General features: G+C 40.2%; 1 protein-coding gene across 2 annotated transcripts in view; it reads right to left on the reverse strand.

The window, feature by feature from the left end:
* Window positions 1-1,424: 1,424 nt before the first annotated feature.
* Window positions 1,425-21,533, reverse strand: part of WDR63 (WD repeat domain 63) — a 74,431-nt gene continuing 54,322 nt past the window's right edge. The window contains exons 17-24 of one of the 2 annotated variants that reach the window (XR_003912367.1): window positions 18,940-19,070; window positions 15,489-15,552; window positions 10,451-10,581; window positions 8,223-8,427; window positions 6,435-6,526; window positions 4,988-5,110; window positions 3,394-3,504; window positions 1,636-1,725 (exon numbers count right to left, since the gene is read on the reverse strand). Coding sequence is in view for 1 of the 2 variants with exons in the window: in XM_029949382.1 (XP_029805242.1) it covers window positions 1,585-1,725; window positions 4,988-5,110; window positions 6,435-6,526; window positions 8,223-8,427; window positions 10,451-10,581; window positions 15,489-15,552; window positions 18,940-19,070 (887 nt within the window). In the remaining variant the exon portion in view is untranslated. Of the gene's footprint in view, window positions 1,726-3,393; window positions 3,505-4,987; window positions 5,111-6,434; window positions 6,527-8,222; window positions 8,428-10,450; window positions 10,582-15,488; window positions 15,553-18,939; window positions 19,071-21,533 lie in introns of both variants that reach the window. The other variant, XM_029949382.1, reaches the window with a different exon arrangement.

The raw sequence follows: 21,533 nt of genomic DNA on the forward strand, positions 1-21,533 counted from the left end.
ATGGATATACATCTCTTGATATTGTGGGAGAAGTTCATGCCAGGGATATAGGTAGTATTGGAAGCTATGAGATTGGATGGATTTACATAAGACATAAGTATGGATCAGAAAGAAAGAAGGGAAGGAGGGAATGAAGGAAGAAAGGAAGGAGTGAGGGAGGGAGGTGCAGGTGCTCATTTACCCCTTGTAAAAATGTTGCAAGGTCAATACTCTCACCTGACTGGATAGTAGGGGAATTCTGTTTCACAGCGAGAAGTCATCCATCCAAAGGCACACGGATGGTTAAATGCTATTATCTACCTGACTTTTGAGATAAATAACTTTGAGTTTAATGTCCTCCAGTAACTTAAAAACTTTGGCATCATCCTTTGTCTTGTATTCCCCATCCAACCAGCCTCTCAGGCCTATTTTCACATTAACCTTCAGTATGGGCATGTGCTAATCCCTTACCTTGAAGGGATTTCCTCCTCCTACTGCCTCCTAATAGGATTTCCTGCCATTCACTTCTTCCCACTCTAATCCATCCCTTATCTTCCTAAAAATAAAGCTGATCGTTTGTCACCTTCCTGCTTAGCCCTTCTATTAATTCCGCGTTATCTGCAAACTATAATCCAGCCTCTTGAGTTTAGTTTCCGGGACACTTCACAATCTGATTCCAGGCTACTTTTCCAGTCTCATCTGCTCCCCCTCCCTGCAACCCTATCTCCCATTCCAGTCACTTTCCTGTGACATTGAACCTCTGGTTGAGACACACTAAGCTCTTTTGCAATTGTGTCACATGCCATTTCCTTTTTGTGCCAGTACTGGTTCACCACCCCCACTCCCCAGTACCGCAGTGACTAGAAGACAGGACTGTGGGCTCTGCGTCTTGTCTCACATTGCAGAAGAAAACTCAGTTTCCACCTTTACGGATGATGTTATTGTAGGATTATTTTAGAGTCCCCCTTCTTTTTGAATTGCTAAGAATTTATTGTTGCTTTGTCATGAACAGATGTTGAATATTATTACATGTTTTTCTGTGTCCATTTGGTATCATAAATTCTCTCCTTTAATCAATCACTTGTTTTCTACTGTTAAATTTACCTTATATTCTCTGGGAAACCCAACATGATCTTCATGATCTTTATACACATATATCTGGATTCAGTTTGCTAATACTTTCCTTAGCACATAGCCTTCCCATCTGTCAGGGGCCTGGAGAGACTAGTGTTTGGAGGGACAGCCAAAAGCAACCTGATAATTGGAAGCAAAGTTTGATTTCCACTTCTCTCTGGGATTAGGGGCTCTAAATGGATGTCAAGGGCTGGGGGTAAAGGAGAGGCCTGAAGCTCTGTGTTACTGGAGGAAAATGAAACTTTCATTACTGGTAACCTTCATATTCAGTACAAAGTTCATTACACATTCAATCCAAAGGTCAAAACAGATCTTGTTGTGATAAATCACGTTTTAATTATAGTGAAATAAAAGGCAAATACAAGTAAACCATGTTTAATTTGCTAGCTCACCTTACATAAAAAATAATGAATAAAAAGAAAAGACAGGCCTACCAAGTCCCCCAAACACCCTGCAGAAAGCTTTTCCACCTCATAAATCCATGAATGGCATCGTCTCTGGCACTCTGATGAGGCCAAGCTTGATGAGGGTGTTCTTTTCCAGTTCTAAGTAACTGTCATACTCATCTCTCAATTCAGCCTCCATCTGTTCTTTTGACTTCTGATATGTTTTCTAGGGTGAAAAAGCAAATCATCACAATAAAACATTGACAGCTAGAAATACCAAAGGAAAGAAGGGGCTAGTTTTGAGCAGTTGGCCTGGCCACAGCTCTCTGGGAGGGTATCTCTGGTGCAGCAGGAGGGAGAGTGGCAGCGAGCGAATGGAGAAGTGTGTGCACGTTTCTGTGGGCCAGGAAGCCTCCTGCTGGTGGCCGGTTCTCCATCGTGGCCAGCAGTCCCTCTAGCAGTGGTCCCATGAAGGTCTCCTCGTGGAGAACCAGGAAGTGGGGAACAGATGACCCTTTGACACCTCTCTCCAAAAATAAAAACAAATGTCTTATTCCCCATGACTCTTGTGTCCCTCATGTAGCCTGGGGTGTGGATAATGGACTCGAGGGTTGCAGAAGTCTTTTGAATTCCTCCCTCTACCAAGATGTATGTCGGTGGCATAGCTTATGGATTGCATGGAAACCTATTTTTTTTTTCAGCTTTGGGTCTCCAGCAGAAATGTCAGTTAGAAAAATTCCCATTTTATGTGCCGTTAAAGCTATGATTGCTATTATTTTTCAAGAAGTGAGCTGTATCCAAACTCAGTGTTTGCCAAGAGATAGGGGATATATTTTCCCTCGGATTTGGGAGTCAATGTGTACAACCTAATCCCTGGTCACTGCAGGGCACTCATTCAGACCAGCCCTGCTGGATGGATGTGAGGTCTTCCCCTGCCTTCTGCAACAGTAACAGTGAACACTTACTACCATTTTCTCCGTGCCAGTTTCTGGCTAAGTGCTATAAACATTTTAACTCATTTAATCTCTGCTGCAGTCCTCTGAGGTTGTTACAGTGTGTTCCCATTTTCCCTTTTATTGGCAGTTGTTTGTTAGAAGATATTTCTCACAATTAGTTGTTTTTCCTTGGTGACACTTTTCATGTTCTAAATATAACAGAAGAGCCCTTTTAAACCCATTCACGTATTCCCAATCTAGTTCCAGAGAAAATTTGAGAAGTGGTAGTTCTACTTAAAAGAGGTACCAAATGGGGGTGCCTGGGTGGCTCAGTCAGTTAAGTGTTCAACTCTTGATTTCAGCTCAGGTCACGATCTCACCTTTTGTGAGTTTGAGCCCTTCATCAGGCTCTGCACTGATGATGACAGTGCAGAGCCTGCTTTGAATCCTCTGTCTCCCTCTCTCTCTGCCCCTCCCCTGCTCTTGCTCACACTCTCTCTAAATAAATAAACACTGGGCACCTAGGTGGCTCAGTTGGTTGAGCGTCTGATTTCAGCTCAGGTCATGATCTCGCAGTTCGTGGGTTTGAGCCCCACATTGGGCTCTGTGCTGACAGCTAGCTCAGAGCCTGAGGTCTGTCTGGGGATTCTGTGTCTTCCTCTCTCTCTGACCCTCATGCTATCTCTCTCTGTCTCTCAAAAATAAATAAAACATTTAAAAATAAGTAAATAAACTTAAAAAAAGAGGGCAATATGTCAAACGGAAATGAAGTTATAAGAAGAAGTTGGAGAGATTTTGTAAACTCAGGCACATCATACAATTTCAAAATATGATTATTATAATATTTAGGTGTTTTTAAAGTATTTCATATGCAAATTAGTTTTGGGTTATCCATCAGTCTACTTGCTTCCACTGATGTGGATAATTAGAAGATGTCAGTATGGTATTTAAATACTCACAGAAATCATGGATAATTGCTGGCATAAAGGAAAGGGTGTCAGGTTGTTTCCCACAACAAAATTTCAATCAGCATTTGTGAGTGTGCAAAAGAATAGACAATGGCCAATTTTCTGTAGCAGGGGAAACAATGAAAATTAATTAATTGGCATTCTTTTATGTCCTGTGACCACTAAACCATGTTTTTAAAATGAAGCCCTCTGCTTTTTATGACACTAACATGTGTCTAGCAATAAGTGATAACGTTAACGTTAAAATCTCCACATGCTCATGCTTTTAATAGAGACCTAGGGTCTCACATGAATAACAATGTTGGAGGAGGTTATTTATTTGGCTATAAGGAATCTATAAATGGGATCAGTGGTGAAATTGCTAGTGACAAAAGGCCTAGGAAGGGAAGGAGCAAGAGTGAAGTAGAAACATGGACTGAGGTGACCCCTGAGAGAAAGAGAGAAGAGCTGAATTCATAGAGTACTTAAAGGCCCCACTTCCAGTGGGTGAAGGGAGACCCACTGAGTGACAGAAATCATATCAAACAGAGGCTGGAAAATGGGAAGGTGAGGGGCTTCAGAGCTTTTGTTTCCTTTCTGGTTGCAGATGTGTCCTCTACCAAATTCACCTCTACCTCAAGTTTTACAGCTTCCATATATTATATTACAGTAAAATTCATATCTATCTGTCTATATACTGGTTCCCATTTACTAAAAGTCTACTATTGTCAGGTTCCTGAACTGAAAGCCTAATCCTAAAAGGTAGTTATCAGTATTCCCGCTTAAGAAAATATTTTAAAATGTTTACTTATTTTTGAAAGAGAGAGAGCATGTGCATGAGTGGGGGAGGGACAGCGAGAGAAAGAGGGGGACAGAGGATCTGAGGTGCTGACACATCTGACAGCAGAGACCCTAGCGGGGCCCGAACTCACAAACTGTGAGATCATGACCTGAGCCAAAGTTGGGACACTCAACTAGCGGAGCCACACAGGCGCCCCAGCAATCCCATTTTGAAGACAAGAACTGAAGCTTGGCAATGATAGGAGCCTTGTTCCAGATTTCATAGCTAGCAGTGGCAGAGTTGGGATTTGAGCCCATGTGTCTTGATTCTGTATCCTCCTCTTTTTGCACTACGTTTTTCTTTTTATTTTTTTGAAAAGTAATCTCTGCACCCAATGTGGGGCTTGAACTCCCTACTCTGAGAACAAAATTCTGATGCTCTACTGACTGAACCAGCCAAGTGCCCCAAGCACTACCTGTTTTGTGTATTATTCACCGGATGTTAAAATTCTATATAATAAAATATTCCCAAGTTTTAAATCATTATACCCATTAATATTTAGATGCCTTTGTATCTCGAGGACTTGGAAGTGATAGAAAATTTCAGAAACTTAAGTTGGATAGAATCTAGGTAGTTGTTCAATTGCTAGCTGTCACTCATGGCAAGCTAGGAAATCAGAGAAATACCCTCTTGAGTCTCATGAGAACAAGAGAAGAATGTGAAGAGGCATAATTTTCCTATTTAAACTGTGGAATAAGCCAAACGTACATATTTCCACTAGGGTTAGAGGAAGGCAATGACTTTTGCTTCTGAAATTTCACTTACAGATTTTTTCTTCTCAAGTTCCAGATCCATTTCTTTCTTTTCTTGTTCACGGATTTTCTTACGCTGTTCTACATATTCCAGATACTTGACTTCTCTTTCAAAGTAGTGGCTCGTGCCTGATACCTATTAGAAGCACAGACCTGTGAGAGAGGAGCCCACACGGAAGTCCCCACATTCTTCACAGGGCTCTAGAAGAATTCCTGCTACTTGTAATTCATTAGGCAGCTTGCCTGCTTCAGGATGCTGCCCACAGGCCCACTGCCAGGAGAGTGAGCTCAAGGTGGCGGCTACTCTGCTTAGGTTCAGGGTCCTGCATCAGAGGATTCCATGAAGGCAGTGAGGTGGGAAGGAGAGAGCAACAAAAAATTACTGTTTTGTAAAAGAAATACTCAGGGATTGATCTCTTCCCCTTTTCTTGCTTCACACTTCCAAGCCAGAAGATAGTTTCATATCATCAACCAAATGTGGAAAAGCCTGATGAGGATATCAGGGTAAACCCTAAAGGGACTGGAAGCAGAGCTGAGCTCCTGGTCCCCGGGGGGACTTAGTGTGTGCACATTAAGAACAGAAGCAGAAAGTCAGTAAAGAGACCTTGGGCAAGGTGGCCAAGGGAGGGAAAGCTTTCTGCTTGCCAGTAATTAGGCTGATGTTGGGACTTGTCATGGATTGCAATCTCTATATTTAATGTTGGCTATATATATATTTATGTATTTCTATTCACTGATTTACTTTTTATCACATGTTTATCAAGTATTACCATTACTTGAAACCTTTGAGTGGTACCTATGGAGGGGCAGAAGACTGTCCTCATAGCCATGCTGCCTGCAGTACACCGAGTTGAGGGAGATGGATAGAGGTGGGTGACGGAGAGACATATCAAAATGTCAACTGGGCCTCCAGGAAGGGCATCACTAAAATAAGAGTCCTATACTTCAGTTACACCCTGAAAATGATACGAATGATATGAATGATATGAATCCCCAAATCACTTCTTTGCTTAAAAGTTTTTTTTTTAATGTTTTTATTCATGAGAGAGAGAGTACGCGCATGATCAGGGGAAGGGCAGAGAGAGAAAGAGAGAGAGAGGCAGAGGATCTGAAGCAGGCTCTGTGCTGACAGCAGAGAGCCTGCTGAGGGGTTCTAACTCAGGAACCATGAGATCATGACCTAAGCCAAAGTCAGATGCTTAACTGACTGAGCCACCCAGGTGCCCCCAAATCAATTCTTTTCTGAATCTGGGCTTCATTTACTTGCCTTCTCTCTCAGCACATTTGTATTTTTGTGGTTCCAAGCTATGTAATTCATACAACAGAAATACATCCCTTTATTTTGGATGGTATGTTTCTTTTGTTTTCGTAGAGACAAAAATGCTGTCATTTCTGAACACTTTTTAAACATGCCTCATTGATATCTGTTCACATAAATCCTCAGAGCAAACATTACTAACCTCATTGGCAGATGGGTGACTTAACGTCCAAGGAATTTCCAATATATGCAGTGTTCCATAGTAATCAGCTATGGCTATAAATTGCTGCTTAGCTGAAAGATCCAGAAAATGGGGGGAAAAACAACTCAGCAGTCAGAAAACCCATACTGGAGGTTAAACATAAAATGTGATTTCGTTTTGTGGTCTTGCAAACGACTTGCTGTGGTTACAGTAATCTTGGCATTTTCATCAGACATTCATGACTGAGGACCATATTAATGTATAAAGATCCTGTGCTCGCTTCTGCAGCACATATACTAATGTATAAAGATCCTTTTCTTCGAGTTGATGAAATGGAGACCCTGAGCATTTGTCAGCCATTCTACCCACTTCAAATCTTGTCTTCTCGATGCTTAGGTGAGGAGTGTGGCTCCTTGCCGAGGTTGACCCTCTGTGTGGCTGGGCCCCTGGGCAGACGTGAGAAGCAGTGATAACACAGGGAAAGATTTTCAAAGAAAAATCATGAAGCCAATTTTCACCAAAGACTTAGTAAGGGCTAATGGATACCATTATAAACAGAAAGAATGTTTTTAAAAATGTTTATTTTCTATATTACATGTTTTTTTCTTTTTCTCATTTTCAGAAGGTTTGGTTTAAATTGTTAAATCCTAGAATTATAATCCCTGGATATACACAAAAGCAATGTTTTGTAGCAACGATGGAAAAAAACCCATGCTCTGATGACACATTTGGCTAAGACTGTGACACTCTAGAAATTCTGAAGACTGAATTTCTAAATGTAAAATTTCAAAGAGAGAAATGGATATAAAGACACTTTTATGCATGTACATCATTGGAAACAAAAGAAAACGTTTATTTTTGATTTTTGCTTTTTATTTCAGAGAGAGAGAAAAAGAGAGAGAACATGCTAATGGTTGGGAGGGGCACAGAGAGAGAGAGAGAGAGGGATAGGGAGATCGGAGAGAGGGAAAGGTAGGGAGGGAGGCAGAGAACCTCAAGCAGGCTCCATGCTTAGTGCGGAGCCCAATGCAGGGCTCTTTCCCATGATTCTGGGATCATGACCTGAACCAAAATCAAGAGTTGGACACTTAACTGACTGAGCCACCCAGGTGCCCTGAAACTTCTTTTAAAAGAGGCAAATATACTGGGTTTACATAAAAAGTAGTGCTTGGGTAAAAAAAAAAAAAAGAAATTGGGACAAAGGTATCAATTATGTTTCCAAGGAAACATCCTCAAATTTCTGCTTGCTTTGTTATACATATTTTTCCCTATAATTAGTTCAAAGATTAATGTTTAAATAGATAAATGACCCCAGAGAATCATTTGATCTCATGAAAAGAATTGCTTGATATTGTCAAGGGAAAAGCCCCCCAAATGATAAAATATTGAAAATTTGTGACATAACGACAATGTAAAGATACAAGAATGATTCCATTTGGAAAAGAAGCAGCAAAAGCTAGCTAAGATTTATGGATTGTCCTGTCTGACCTGGAAAAGATGAGAAGGATGCTCTTCATTGTGTGGGTCAAAATCAGCCTCTGCTTGTCATACTAAACATGCCTCAGAAATAATTGTTGATGAAGAAAACAATGAGAGAAACTCAGGTTGTATCCAAAGTTTGAGTGCAAGAAGAAAGGAGAAGGAAGGGGAGAGAAAGGATGGGATGGACAGAAAAACAAAAAACCTGAGACAAAAAGATCAGAGACTTTCCAAATGAATGTCAAAATGTTCCCGAGTTACCCCTCAAGAAGAAAAATAACTTAGGTCATATAATCAGAATTAACCTACCACTAAAGGTCCAGGGTTTGATGCAGGTGATCATGGTTATGCAGATGTTTTGTGACTGGGATGGCTCATGGGTTTTCTCCAGAAGGTCCCAGATATCAATGTATCCATCTTCTCGGCCAATATAGAAGACTCCAGGCCTTGTCAGGGACCAGTGGCCTGCTGTGTACCTTTTGGGTGCACAGCATGACTGAAGGAGGGGTCCAGTCTTTAAACAAAGTTTTAAAAAAAGACACATGAAAGTTTTTGTTATTACCTGATGTGTATTCACAATGATTTTCTTTAAGTACACTCAGATGGCTATGATCACAGAATAGCACAAATTATGCCCACTCAGAACTTCATTTTTTTTTCTTTTAGGTTTTTTATATAATGCCAACTCTTCCTTCCTGTGTATTTTTAATGACTTTTTTTCTTATTTTAGTTGCTTTTTATAAGAGATCAAACCTTCCAATCGAGCTGGAGATTAGTAGATGTTAGATAAGTAAAGGTTATAAGGAAATTTTGCTTATACCTTTATTTTGCTGTTGGGTGTCTGTTTCCCATGGAAACAACTTTGGCAGCCAGGAAAAGAGCAATAGAAAGCCAGTTCCAGCTGTGAGCTGCATCCAATGCCTTACAAATCCTATTTGGAAAATATTTTAGACCAGCAAAGCCTTACAAGATTATCTTCTCTTTACCATGGATAATTTGTTCTCTTTGGAAAGTTTTCATAGAGAGAAAAAATCAGAATGTACTTTCTTCCCACTGTCCTGCTCCACTTGGCAATCAAGTGTACTCATTTATCTCCTTATATCTGAAGAGACTAAACTAAACCATGGGGCTCTTTCCTCCTGTCCAAGACATGCATCAGAAACTTCCTTGTGGAGAATGAAGAGTGTCACAGATTCATGGACTCCTTAGAGGTAGCACTCCAGTTCTGTTCTTGCCCAGTTCCTTCAATTTCTGTGGACAACTTTGGCTAATTTTATTTTTCTTTAATTAAAAAACTAATACTTTTTCACTATAAAAGAAAATTGAGCATACAGTAGTACATTGGTATAAAGTAGAAGTCCTTTTCCGGATGGTCACTCTATGTAGTTTTTAATTATTTCAATGGCAAACTTGCATATATATTCACACAGTTATTTGTGTAAGTTAAGAGTGCCAGAAGTGAAAGAGTTAGGTCAAAGAATATATATATAAGTGTAAATGTATATTATATCACTTTATTTAAAGAATATACATATTCTTCATTAAAGAATATATGGATATTTTTATTCATTTTATTCAAAGAAAATATATTCATTGTTAAAGAATATGTATTTGTGTAAATATATATGTATTACTATATATGATTATTTTTTCAAAGAATATATATTACAGCTATGAAATAAAAAATATATATACATCAAATTTTGATTTTTTTAAGTTTATTTTGAGGGAGAGCATGAGAGGAGGAGGGGCAGAGAGAGGGAGAGAAAGAATTCTAAGCAGGGTCTATGCTGTCAGCTCAGAGCCTGACGTGAGGCTCAAACCCACAAATCGTGAGATCATAACCTAAGCTGAAATCAAGAGTCAAACGCTTAACCAACTGAGCCACCCAGGCACCCCAGATTTTGATAATCTTCTTAAATTGCCCACTGAAGCATGCTGTACTGGTTTCCCCACACCCTTACTTTACTGGATTTTTTCAGTCTTTCCAGTTTTTGGCAGTTTAACTTCTGTTTGCCTGGAACCAGGCCCTCTCCTAACCCTGGGCCCCAGAGTTCTGGCACTGGCCCACGGTGGCCTATGCATGTCTCTGGTCTCCTGGCCATGGACCCCTTAGCTTGCTTACTCCCACTTTCTAAACCTGGGGACATATTCCTGGTGCAGAAGCAAAGGTGACAGACCCAATGCTTCTCCTTGGTCTTCAGACAGTACCCAGCATTCCATCATGTATTTTAAGGGGGAGGAAAAAACATAAAACCAATCAACCGCCTACAAAACATATTTTGAAGAAAAGACTGTTAGATTTTAGCAAGAGACATAAATACGGTTTCCTCCCCTCAGGAAAGAAGACAAATGGTTGTGTTTTCAAAAGCCTTACAGTGGTTCCGAAGACAAGCTGGAACCCAAGCCATCTGTTCTAATTTTTCTAAAAAGTGTCCCCAGGGCACTGTTATATCAGAACAGTCTGTTGTTCCCATTGTCTTTCTCAGTAACAAAGGACCACACACACCCACTCTTCCATTTTTCAGGCTACTTACTGTAACACCTTCTTTCCAGATGGCCAAGTTCCATCCCCCAATGGTGAGGATAATGTCCTTGTAAAAAGGTGACCTCTGAACAGTGTGGACAGCTCCATCATGGACAGTGTAAAGGTTCACTGGCTTCTTTGCTGTTGGGTGGAAAAGGTTATTTCATCATTAATAATAGTGTTTACATTCCCGCATGAAAGTCCTGATTAATGGGATCCAAGAGTAGACAACCAGAGGTCAGTTGGGGTAAATGAATCTGTCAAGGGACAGCTCTTCCTCTTTTTATGGAAAGTCCAGAGAATTTCCATCGAGGCCATTTTTCCAGCTCAAATACTTAATCTTTTTATTCATTTATTCATTCATTCATTCAGTTGGTCAAAATATATTTGTGGATTGCCTATATGTACCTACAGGTCCTGTAGATGGCTGGGTAAACAATGGTTAATAAAGGAACATGACCCTGCCTGCATGGAGCTTACAGTCTAATGGAAAAGACAGAGACTCAATTAATAATACCCAATATCCAATAAACAAATCCCAAATCATATGATAAAAAGTAATTTAAAAGTATTATGGGGGAAAAATTACAAGAAAGATATCAAGGGACATCCATAATTTGGACTGAATGGACAGAAAAGACTTCTCTGAAGATGAGTCATTTAGTCCTTTGTAGCACCTTGGTATGGGAACATTTTAATGCGGAGGAGTACTCCAGACTGGGGGACAACACACACTGAAGTCCTGTGGAGAGATGTGCTTAGTGCCTTTGTAAGTTTGAAGAAGACAGTAAGACTGAAGTCTGGTAATTGCAGCATGAGACATGTAAAAGTGCAGACCATGCAGGGCCTTGTAGGAGAGGAGTTTAGATTATATTCTTTTTTTAAAAATTTATTTATTTTTCAGAGACAGCGTGAGCAGTGGCAGTGGGGACGGGGGTGGAGGGAGAGAAGGAGACACAGAATCTGAAGCAGGCTGTCAGCACAGAGCCTGAAGCAGGGTTCGAACACCCAAACCATGAGATCATGACCTGAGCCGAAGCCAGACACTTAACTGACTGAGCCACCCAGGCACCCCTAGATTATATTCTAAGCATAATGTGTTTCCATGAGTCCTTTAGGCCTAAAAGACAATCTGATTTCCAAAGATTCTCTGATGTGAAGAGAATGGATTAACGACAGGTAAAAGAAAAGAGGGGATGTCATAGGAAGTAGTTCTGGTGAGAGAGCATGGTGGCTCGGATGAAGGTACATGGAGAAGAGTGGATGTTCAAGAAATATTTGTGAGCTGGAATTGACAAGACGTAGAGATGGCTTGAGCAGGAGAGCTGAGAATGACTGGTTTCTGGCAGGAGCAACTGGACTCCATGGAGTTTCCATTTATTGCCACTGCAAAGACTACAGGGGGAGCAGGTTTGGACGTTAAGATCAAGAGTTCCCTTTAGCCTCTGCTCCGGCCCGGGGGTCCTCCTTTCCCCTAGGGTGTCTACCCCACCATCACTTTGGTCCCTTCTCCCCCAGGCCTGGCTGCAGAGCTGGCTGCTCCCCACTTCTCACTGCTCACACCCACCTAAGGGATGGCCATAAAGACATGTGCTTATCTAGGCCAAACCATAATGTCTGGCCCGTAATGTCTGGCTACTTTATATCTAAACCATGAACTTATTGTGAATCCCATCATATTGACAGCAATGTGCAAACTGGAATTTTTTTCTCAGAACCCCATGAGGACATTAAACAGAAACACCCCCCCACACACACACACACCCACACACACCTACTAAATTTTGCTCATAGAGTTTCAAAGAGGTTATTTGTCCACCGATATTCATAGCAGCATTATTTGCAATAGCTGAACTGTGGAAGCTACCCAAGTGTCCATGAACAGATGAGGGAGTAAACAAAATATGACACACACATACAGTGGAATATCATTCATCCTTCCAAAAGAAGGACACCCCAACATATGCTACAAAATGAGGGAAACTTGAGAATATTCTGTTAAAGGGAAAGAAGCCAGTCACAAAAATGCTGTACAGAGTCCACTTACATGAAGTGTCTGCAGTAATCACATTCAGAGAGACAAAATGTAAGTGGTGGTTGCCAGAGGCTGAGGGCGCCGGGGAATAAGGAGCTAGTGTTTTATGGGTGCAAAGTTTTAGTCTTCCAAAATGGAAACAGCCCTAGAGATTGGTTGCACAACAATGTGAATAGTAAAATGGTTAAGATGGCAAATTACACATTTATGTATATTTTACCACAATCTAAAAATTATTATATATTTTCCTTTCCTTTGTCCTTTTAAGGACCTTTAGTTCCTTAGCAATGAATAGAGCTGTCCTTAAGTTATTAAATGGAGTACCAGAGGCCCCAGGCCAAGTTGCTATGAGAAAATGACAATAAACAAAGAGGTAGTTTCCAGAATCATTATCTAATGCAGGATTCAGTACAATGATGTGATTAAGCGCATGGACTGCCCAGGTTCAAACCCTGGCAATGCTGGTAGCTACCCCATAGGGTTGCTGTGAGGATTAAGTGAACTAATCCATGGAAAGTACTTGGAAGAGTGCCTCAAACATAGCATGTGCCCCTTTGTGAGTAGAACACATGAAATAATTATGTCAATTGTTATTCAGCCTGCAGTTTATTATTTTGGCTTGTCATTTAGATCATCTGGAAATTTTGTTTGATTTGGGCTTCTTTATCACACATATCTCATTCAGGGTAATATATCTTTCAGAACCTTTTTCTTAGAAGAGGAAATTCTCCTTCCTGCCTTGCTGTTGATAAGAACATGGGGATCCTAGCAAATCAAGAAGGACTGGGTCCCAGTAAATGCCTCATCTTTACTCAGACACACTCCACAGTGTTTACGGAAAACATTAGGCAGGAAGCTCCTAAGGAAAACACTGCCAGTTCACAGAACGCAATTAGGAAAGCAGTGCACAATTTAGAGAGTATATACATTGACTTTCTCTGACTTTCAACCATTATTCAATGGGAACAACAGTGTTGTTTGGCTTTCCATGTTACAAAATGCTTGACTGATGATTTTAAAGTATTTTAAAGTATTGTGATAACTTTAAAAGTATCTTTTAAGTAAGTGGCTAAAGCTATTTCCCATTTTTTTTTTTTTTGCAGTGAACTAAATGTCAAGAACTTAAAAGGAACTCTTCTTCTTTACCAGCCCACATCCCATTGGTCACAAAGTCCTACCATGTTGACGGCCAGCTCTCTCTTATATTTCCTCTGCTGTGCATCCCCGTTACCATGCCCATACTTAGGCCTCTCCATCTCTCATCTAGACTATTCTAGGTGGTCATCCTACTTCTATTGTGAGTCACACCAGTAAATTAGTCCAGCTCCTGCTCTCCTGCCAGAGTGATTTTTCTGATTATACTGGTGGCACCAGGATAAGGTTCAGAGCTTAGTAGGCACTCTTAGCCATTTGGATCCAGTTGTCCTTCCTGGCATCTTTCCTGCCGCCCTCTCTATGACTGAGCTTTGGCTAGGAGAGCTCCCTGTTTCCTAATTGTTCACTGTTCTATTGGGCTTCCGTATTTTTGCATTTATTCCTCCTCCTACTTAGCATGTCTTTCTCCAACTGGAAAATTTAAGTCTACCCTTTAAGATCCAGCTCAACTGTATCTCTCTTAAGTGGGGCCCTTTCTTAATAGCCCAAGAGAGTTGGTTCCTTTCTGGGTTCCCACATCACTCTGTGTTTGCTTTTTTTTTCTTTTTTTAATGTTTTTTTATTTATTTTTGAGATACAGAGACAGCACAAGCAGGGGAGGGTCAGAAAGAGAGGGAGACACAGAATCTGAAGCAGGCTTCAGTCTCTGAGCTAGCTGTCAGCACAGAGCCCGATGCGGGGCTCGAACCCACGAACCATGAGATCATGACCTGAGCCAAAGCCGGATGCTTAACCTACTGAGCCACCCAGGCACCCCTCTGTGTTTGCTTCTAACCATAGCACTAATGACAGTGTAATATCATCATTAGTTTATGTTTTTGACTTTTCTAATAGATCATCCTCTGGGGGAGGATAATATCTGTTCATCTTTTTTTAAATGTTTATTTATTTCTTTTGAGAGTGAGAGAGAGTGAGCATTCACACACCTGAGCAGAGGAGGGGCAAAGAGAGAGGGAGAGAGAATCCTACAAACTGTGAGATCATGACCTGAGCCAAAATCAAGAGTTGGATGGTTAATCAACTGAGCCACACAGGCACCCTGATATCTTGTTCACTTTCGTACCCCCAGTGTCTGGCACAGAATACGTTCTCATTAATGAACTGATGAAAGAAAGAAAGAAAGAAAGAAAGAAAGAAAGAAAGAAAGAAACAAACAAACAAACAAACAAACAACATCAGTAAGTTTCAAACATAATGCTCTTGGTTTCTAAGCTTATTGTCCTTGGTTATTCTATAAATGGAATAAAATCCATTTAAAACAAATAACTAAACCTGTTTGTCAGGGTTCACCTCCAAAGAAATTTAAGAAGCTGGCTCCAAGCATCAATAGATCAGTACTCCTCAAATTTAGAGGTGAAAACAAATCGCATGGTGAATCTTATTAAAAACTTATATTTTAGGGGCATCTGGGTTATTCAGTCAGTTGAGTGGCTGACTCTTGATTTCAGTCTTAGGTCATGATCTCCTGGTTCCTGGGATTGAGCCCTACATTGGGTTCTGCACTGACAGCATAGCATCTGCTTCGGATTTCCTCTCTCTCTCTCTCTCTCTCTCTCTCTCTCTCTCTCTCTCTCTCTCTCCACCCTCTACCCTGCCTCTCTCTGTCAAAATAAATAAATAAAAACTTTAAAAATATCTATATTCAGATCCAGCAGGCGTGAGGTAGGATCCAAGTTTCTGCATTTCTAACAGGCTCCCTGGTGACAAATGTGCTGCTGTCTGAGACCCTCACTTTGAGTAACAAGTGCAGAGAATGGACCTCAGGTGCCTCACTCCCTCCCATTAGCAAGGTCAGGCTTATTCAACACTTTGTTCAAAGGAATAACTTATTCATAACAGAGGAATCATCAAAACTTACCCATCATTCGGCCAGTGTCAGGGTCTCTTTCCATTTTCCAATCTGTGTATATCACTTCACCTTCCTAAAAACATTACAGTTTCCTGATGAGTACAAAGACAACTTAAGAGACTAAAGAGCTCATGTGCTAGGATGGACTGGGTGACTCAATCAAAAACAAAGCCACAGGCTAACAATTAAATGATAATTTGATACAGTGCAGGGAACAAAAAAAAAAGAAATTTGTTAAACTTTTATTTACACATAGTGAAATGGAGAACATGAACATTTTATGAAGCTAATCTATGTACACAAGTTCCAACTGCTGTGTTTCTAAAGTTCTGTTAATTGGAAATCGTCCACTGGACTAAGAGCTCCAGGAAGGGCTCTGGCTGACTTATTCAGTGATTTGTTCTCAGCATGATACAAAGTCAGTATTTGAAAAATTTTGTGGAGTAAGAGAAAAAGGGAATATAAATTCATAATATGGTGTCATTACTTTTTAAATTGAGAACAGGAAGCAAAGTTCCATTTAATAACATAACTAGTAATAATATATATTCCAGCTCTATTTATGGCCGTTTTAAGGAGCAGGGAAGTCACGGGGACCTGGTGTAAAAAAGAGACAGAAATAACCACACAAAGGGAAAAGACACAGAACCAGTGAACGGCAGAGGTGGGAGAGGGTTAGAGAAAACGTTTAGTCCCATGCCTGATCTTATAGAAGGAGCACAGAAACTCAGAGAGGTGAAACAACATAGTCATGGTCGCTTATATGCAGTCTCCTAATTCCAGTGCTTTCTCACTGGATAGTAAGAGGAAAACACAGAAAAAGGTGTATAAAAAGAGCGGTTGAGAGAACTCAAAGGATAGCTTGGGACGTGTAGGCGAGGGAGAGGAGAGGGGAAAACATTGGAGTATGCAAAGCGAAGTATGCTCCCTGGCGCCAGGGCCCACTCATTCACTCCTCTGTGCTTTTGTTCATTATTAACTCGTGTAACCAACAAGGACTATGTTTCCTGTTGGAAATTCTGGGTCAGAGGATAAGCACTCTCTCCATTCATGCTGCTCAGAGTCTCAGGGGGCAGAGACTGGGGCACACCTGTTGCACACACCTAGCCTGTTGCCTGTGACACATCACCTGCAGTTACCATACTTTAACTTCTATTTTGAGATCTTGTGGTCGTTCATCTTTCTAAAGCTGTCATCCCCTGCTTTACAAGCTCTGGTGCGCAGAGAGGCAGCTATATGATTCTACTTCCATGAGGTACCAGGAAAAGTCAAATTCACAGAGGCAGAAAATAGAATGGGGGCTGTAATGGGCTGGAGGCAGGAATGAATGATGAGTTATTGTTTTAATGGGTACAGAATATCAGTTTGGGATGATGAAAACGTTCTGGAGATAGATGGATGCTCAATGATATGAATGTATCTAATAGCACTGAATTATACATTTCAAATGTGTTGTTAAGATGGTAACATATTATTTATATTTTTCCAGAATTAAAAAGAAATTAGACCTCCAAGTTATAAAAATTGACAGCCCAAGTTATAAAACAAGATTCTGTTCGGTAAGTGCCCCATTGCCTACCAGGTGAAATTCACATTCCCTAACATGACAGAAAAGGCTCTTTGAGTGGATCTCACCCTAGCCTTCAAGGTATAGCATTCCCTCGCGCACAAATGATTCCACCGTCTCCAGACAAATCCCAGACTCTGGTAATTCCAAAGCCTTGTCTAAGCTGTTACTTCTGTTGGGAATTGTACTCTCATCCCGATCTTTCAGATGCCTCCTCCACCTCCGAAGTCCCTGCTAACAGTCTGGCTTTCCTAACCTCCCCTGTCCTGTCCCTGTGGCCTCCGGACAGGCACTGGCATGGATAATGCTCTTAATGTGTCTGCTCCACATCTAGGCAGTGAGTGCCCTGTGTCATGATCTTCTCATGACAGGAAGTGTGACCTCAGACTGCGTTCCAGTGAGACTGACCTCTGTATGGGTCTTCCCATGGCTTAGGAGAAAACCCCTTTACTGCAGGGAAATAGAGTCATGAATGAAGATTGTTAGGATTAAGTGAGATATAATTTGGAAAATACCTGGTACAAACCCTGCTATATAGAAAATGTCCAATAAATGTAAGCCTATTTTGGTTATTATAATAAATGCCAAAAATGACAGTCCTTAGAATTATTATATCCAGTTATTACTTTTGAATTGATTGAGTTTTGCACTGTCTTTCCTACTACATTTTGCTAGCTAACAAAGCAATATATTTTCATAGTAAATCTCTAACATTTAGCATGGTTTCTACTATATGGTGTGGGTGTTCAATAAATATTTGCAGGTTGATCAATAAATCATTAATAAAGAAGGTCATACTGAATTTTATAGATTTTTTCACATTCATCAGCAACATTTTATTTATTATTATTATTTTTTAATGTTTTTATTTATTTTTGAGAGAGAGAGAGAGAGAGAGAGAGAGAGAGAGAGAGAGAGCATGAGCTTGAGCAGGGGAGGGTCAGAGAGAGAAGGAGTCACAGGATCTGAAGACAGGCTCTGAACTAGCTGTCAGCACAGATCCTGACGCAGGGCTTGAACCCACGAACCATGAGATCATGACCTGAGCCGAAGCCAGATGCTTAACCGACTGAGCCACCCAGGTGCCCCACATCAGGAACATTTTAAATATGAATCTATGGGCACCTGGGTGGCTCAGTCGGTTAAGCGTTCCACTTCAGCTCAGGTCATGATCTCACAGTTTGTGGTTTTGAGGCCCACGTCAGGTTCTGTGCTGTTAGCTCAGAGCCTGGAGCCTGCTTCAGATTCTGTGTTTCCTTCTCCCTCTGCTCCTCCCCCACTCATACTCTGTCTCTCGAAAATAAATAAACATTAAAAAAGGTTTTTTTAAATATGAATCTATGAAGCATTAAGATTTTTAAAATTCAATGTGAATATGTATATTAAAATATGGAAGTGGTATAGATATTGTAAGCCTTCATAAAGCAAATGTACAATAGAGGTTGTAATGAAACAGTAGAAAAGCGGTTGCCAGGGTCTGGGTGGGGGGGGTGGGAGAAACAGGAAGAGGTTGATAAAAGGGTACAAACTGTCAGTTGTAAGGTTAGTGAGTTCTGAGGATATAGTGTGAAACATGATGGCCACTGTCTAACACTGTATTATATAATTGAAATCTGCTAAGAGCATATAACTTAAATGTTGTCACACACACACACACACACACACACACAGGCACAAAGATAAATATGTGAGGTGATGGATGTGTTAAATAACTAGATGGGGAGGGAAGCCTTTCACAAATCACTATGATGTACATTTTAAATATCTTACAATTTCATGTCAATTACACTTCAATAAAGCTGAAGTTAAGACTGGATATATAATGAACACTATGTATATATAAACATATATATACAACATGTATAAATAAAAAAACAGGTAATTCTAACTCACCTCTGTTCCGACAAAGAACTTCGTGCAGAAGTCCTCTATAGGCTTCAGATTGTTGCCAAACCCACCTTCCAGACTCTGGTACGGATGTATCTCTCCTGTCTTCACTGCTTTGCTCTGGGCTGATACTTTGTCTTTCAGAGGAGTATGAATAGAAGAAGCACATATTTACAGTGAAAGCCTTTTTAAAATATAGTTAGTTAATATTTTCTGCCCCATTCCCTCCCCAGTGTGGCGGGGATAAGTATGAGCATATTTGGACTTCTAATTTAGCAGTAGAACATGTTTTTCAAACCAAAGCACATGCAGGAACCCTTGCATGTAAGATCTATCAAAACCTGCATTGCAATGATTAAAGGGTTTCCTGGTGGGAAGGAGGAGACCCCTCCACCTACTTTCAGGGGCTCTACAAAGTTCCATCGCACACAGTCTAAAACCAGTTCTACATTATTTATCTCATTTCAGAATTATTACATTAAAAATTAAACATAAAATATATCCTCTGAATGATGTTACCTTTGATAGTCTCAGCGAAACTCTAATGAGAAACTCATGTCATTTTGATTCATTTGGCATCATATAGATTTTCAGATAACTCATGATTAGACTTAAGTATCAGAAATGATTTAACTTCAAAAAAATAAATCCATCTAAAATGTATTACTTGTTTTTCATAAGTACCACACATGCATGGGACATAATTTAAAGTTTTCTGATGAGCTCAGGTTTGTTACTTAAGACTTAAGAACACCAGTGAGTGTACAACATTATAGCAGTAACTCCTCATACAAACAGAGCATAGTTAATCTGGGGGCTAACATTCAAACACCATCTGGAACTTCTTTCCTTTTAAAAATAAAAGTGTTTTTTAAAAACAAAGATGTCATCTTGTTTTAAAACAAAAGCCTTTTTATGAGCTAAGATTAATAAATGTTATTTACTGAAGCTTTGGAAAATAGAGAAAAGCATGAAGAAAATAAGAAAAACCATCCATTATCATATTTCCCAGAGATAACCACCACCAAAATATCTCCCTACAGTTACACTTCTGTGAATATATATGTATTCTGTGAATATATAAAGGATTTTCTTTTAATTGGGCATTTTATTTTATTATTTTTTTTAATTAAAAAATTTTTTTTTAATGTTTATTTATTCTTGAGAGAGAGAGAGAGAGACAGAGCATGAGCAGTGGAGGGACAGAGCAAGAGAGGGATACAGTCTGAAGCAGGTTTCAGGCTCCGAGCTGTCAGCACAGAGCCTGACGTGGAGCTCGAACCCACAAACTGTGAGATCATGACCTGAGCCCAAGTCGATGCTTAACTGACTGAGCCACCCTGGTGCCGCTTTTTAAAAATATTTTTAAGGTTTATTTATTTTGATAGAGACAGAGCATGAGCAGGGCAGGGGCAGAGAGAGAGGGAGACACAGAACCTGAAGCAGGCTCCAGGCCCTGAGCTGTCAGCACAGAGCCCGATGCGGGGCTTGAACTCATGAACTGTAAGATCGTGACCTGAGCTGAAGTGATATTAAATTTCTGGGAGAGGCGGTAGAGAACTGTATGCTCATCAGACCCTACTCCTGACATCTTAATATATCTTCATTAGATTATATCACCGCAGGGAAACTAGCCAATGAACATAAAAACCAACCAACAAACATACAAATGAAAACTAAAATGGAAGAAAAATTCAGCTACACTAAAAATATATACCATTAAAAAAACTGTAACGTAATTCTGGACAAAAGTGAAAAACAATGATAATTTTGTTGGTACAGTCAACCAGTGCCTCCTCTGTTAGGGATCTACATCCTTTGGGCAGTCTCCCTTCCTAAAAGATAAGACATCAAAAACAATTAACACAGTAAGCCAAACATGAAACCAGACTTGTAAATAGTTGTATTACAAAGTGTCAACCAACATTTCAGGAAATAACTAGGTACAGTTAACCACATTGTTCTTACTAAAAGATATTATTCATAATACATTTAGCACAAGGAAAAAGGCATATTTGTATCCATTTACTATACAAAATTAAAATCATTAAAATATTTCTTTCAAATTCTTCACTCTCATTTCAATATCTGTTTCTCTCTTTTGAAATAATATATGTTAATATATTAGAGTAGAACATGTATATAATTAGTAAATAAATACATGCTCATTGGCAGTATGTGCTCAAAAATTTTTCTTGAGGGGATGCAAGATGGAAAAGTCTGGAGCCCTCTGGTCTAACAAAGAGAGCCAAGAGCCCGACCCAGGGGTCACTACTGGTAACACAAACGTAGAGGCAAATGTGACATGTGCTATAAAGGAAGACACCTAGTTCTCCTAAGCTGGAGACTGGATGTAGCTACCCGAGGAGAGAGACAGGGATAACTCAGATTGTGTTCTGGACACACAGACATTGAGGGAGTAGGTTGGATTCAAGCCCAAGAGAGAGCAAGAGGCAAAAAGTGGAGGATTTTCAGCAGAGTAAGGGTAGACCCAGTTACTGAAAGGGGTGAGAAACGAGGAAAGCATACACCTGAAATTTGAGTTTGAGGCATACTCATGCTGCGAGGGCAGCAGAAAATGAGGGCAGAGGAGAGAAACT

The sequence above is a fragment of the Suricata suricatta genome, chromosome 8 (assembly GCF_006229205.1).
Source record: "Suricata suricatta isolate VVHF042 chromosome 8, meerkat_22Aug2017_6uvM2_HiC, whole genome shotgun sequence".
Classification (NCBI taxonomy): domain Eukaryota; kingdom Metazoa; phylum Chordata; class Mammalia; order Carnivora; family Herpestidae; genus Suricata; species Suricata suricatta.